This window comes from Benincasa hispida, chromosome 2, assembly GCF_009727055.1.
Source record: "Benincasa hispida cultivar B227 chromosome 2, ASM972705v1, whole genome shotgun sequence".
Lineage (NCBI taxonomy): Eukaryota > Viridiplantae > Streptophyta > Magnoliopsida > Cucurbitales > Cucurbitaceae > Benincasa > Benincasa hispida.
In genome coordinates, this window is record NC_052350.1 from 17733256 (window position 1) to 17735474 (window position 2219).

Here is a 2219-nt window from a genome sequence, read left to right on the forward strand (position 1 = left end):
CAATAACACTATGATGATCAAGTTAATAACGGAATGTTTTTCAATGTAGGTTCAGACACTTACCATATTTTTATCTACGACATTGCACGTCCGTGACCAAGATGTAGATATTTGAATCTCTGTCTCACTTCCACTCTTAAACGGTAAAAGAGTTAATTAGTTAGTTTTTGTTGGGGAAAAAAAAATCTAAAACATGCAAAGTGGAAAACCAGCATCAAACATGTGCATATCAGTAAATGAATTTTGTACATATTCTTCAAAATCTCCCCACTTCAACACTTGTATTCAGAGGAAGCAAAAAACAATTTTAGCTTAGCTACCATTGAAAATTGAAATTTATTTCTTAACCAGTTTGGGAAATGCATCCGCCATACACTTATGAGTTATGAAGAATCCGAATCTAATCTGGAGAAAGAAAAAACCAGAAATACGCAAAACGGAACCACCAAGAAGGCTCCAATCTTTAGCAATTCTTCGCTCTCCTTCGTAATTACTCCAATTCTAGACCAATCTCCACTGTACCTAATCATTTTAAGCCCTAATTCGACTTCAATTTCAGTGGAAACACAAACAAACTAAGCGTTTCTCAATTGAAATTAGAGGTAAAATTTTCATACCCTGCATCGACGAACCCTAATCCGAGAACCGAAACGACAGATCGGGCGAGAAGTGGATTTGAAACTCTCAGTGAGGGAAATTTGAGTTGAGATGATTTGGAATCTGAATCGGAATCTTCCGTAAGTTTTGCCGATGTGATTCTGAATTTTCTGCTATGGTTGTTGTTCGAAAGGGGATAAGGTACGGTGGAGACACCAATGAAGATAAAACTTGAATTTACCATCGCCATTGTCGATCTGGTTGGACTATTATGGAAAATCGGAAATGAATGCAGGCGGAAATCAATTACGGCCGCATCCTTTTTCATGAATGACAGAGAACAAGTGGCGAATACGAAGGGAAAATTATAAAAGTGGGGTAGTCTTTAAAACTAATTAGAAAGTTTCAAAAATATTTATAATAATATGTTTTAAAGAATAAATCTTATTCCCGAAACAAGGCATTAAAATCTTATCCCAAGGCGAGTTGGGGAAATGGGATTCAAATAGAATTATTATTATTAATTATATTTTTCAAAAAAATTATATTATTATTTAGAAAAAAATAGAATCATTACTGCATTTTGATTTTAACTCCAATATATAAGACAAATACTTTAATTTATAAATTTTAAATAATAAATATGAAAGATGTATATTAACTTTGACCAGATTACAAATCTAGATATATTATTTGTGAGATTCAAAACATACTTTTCAAAATATAGATCCCGTTTGATTTCGTATTTTTTTTTTAATTTTTAAAAATTATATCTATAAACAACATCCATTTCACATCTATATTTCTTAATTTACTATATACTTTTTCACATATTTTCAAAAATTAAACTAAAATTTGAAAACTAAAAATGTAGGGTTTATTTTTGTTTTTGAAATTTGGTTAAGAATTAACTCTTTTACACAAAAAATGTTCAAAATCATTGTAAAAAGTCGAGAGTATTGTTAAATGAGAAATTTTTGACCAATAACAAATTGTCAGTCATTGTTTTATATTCTCTTATTTAATTTGAACAAGATGCGTAACTGCTCATTTCCTATTTGATCTCTTTGAATTCTATATTCCAAGAATAATTGAGCATGAGAGCCAAATGAATTGAAAGATTCATGTATGGATGCATTTGCCCGATTGACACGTCTGAACACTTCCCCCTCTTACTAAGACTATAGAATGTTCTGGGGTTCCATACTTTGGGGCAGTTTGAAAATAAATGAATTGCTTTTTTCTTTTTCCTTAGTTTAGCCAATTTCTCATGAAATATTTACCATCCGAAAAACGAGATTAATAAACTAAACTCTTTAATTTAATTAATCAACATTAATTAACTGTGGGTCACTCCACTAAATATTCATAGTTGCACTCTTTGCACTATAGATATATTTGTGTCCACGAATATAACTGTTTACTTACCTAAAGACAGTAATGCGTGAATTTCATACTATGTAGTTATGTTCCCAACTCCCTAGAACAAATTCCTAAAATAGTAAATTTATTGAGTCAACGATTGTATGACCCTAAATTTCAATACTTTACTAGGAATCATTACCTAAATTTAACTTAAACTCACTTTATTATACCTTATATTTTAGAAAAATTTTAGCAGC

General features: G+C 30.6%; 1 protein-coding gene across 1 annotated transcript; it reads right to left on the reverse strand.

Annotated features, from left to right (window-relative positions):
* Positions 1 to 201: 201 nt before the first annotated feature.
* Positions 202 to 990, reverse strand: LOC120071517. Its single transcript, XM_039023840.1, has 2 exons — positions 618 to 990; positions 202 to 522 (listed from the first exon to the last, which is right to left on the reverse strand). The coding sequence occupies exons 1-2, from the start codon at positions 923 to 925 to the stop codon at positions 384 to 386; spliced, it is 447 nt and encodes a 148-aa protein (XP_038879768.1). The 5' UTR covers positions 926 to 990; the 3' UTR covers positions 202 to 383.
* Between the last annotated feature and the right edge of the window lie 1229 nt (positions 991 to 2219).

Coding starts and splice junctions, on each gene's coding strand:
- LOC120071517 (XM_039023840.1), bottom strand. CDS start 925: ATGAAAAAGGATGCGGCCGTAATTGATTTCCGCCTGCATTCATTTCCG. Junction 523..617: donor TTAGGGTTCGTCGATGCAGG/GTATGAAAATTT, acceptor TAAAATGATTAG/GTACAGTGGAGATTGGTCTA.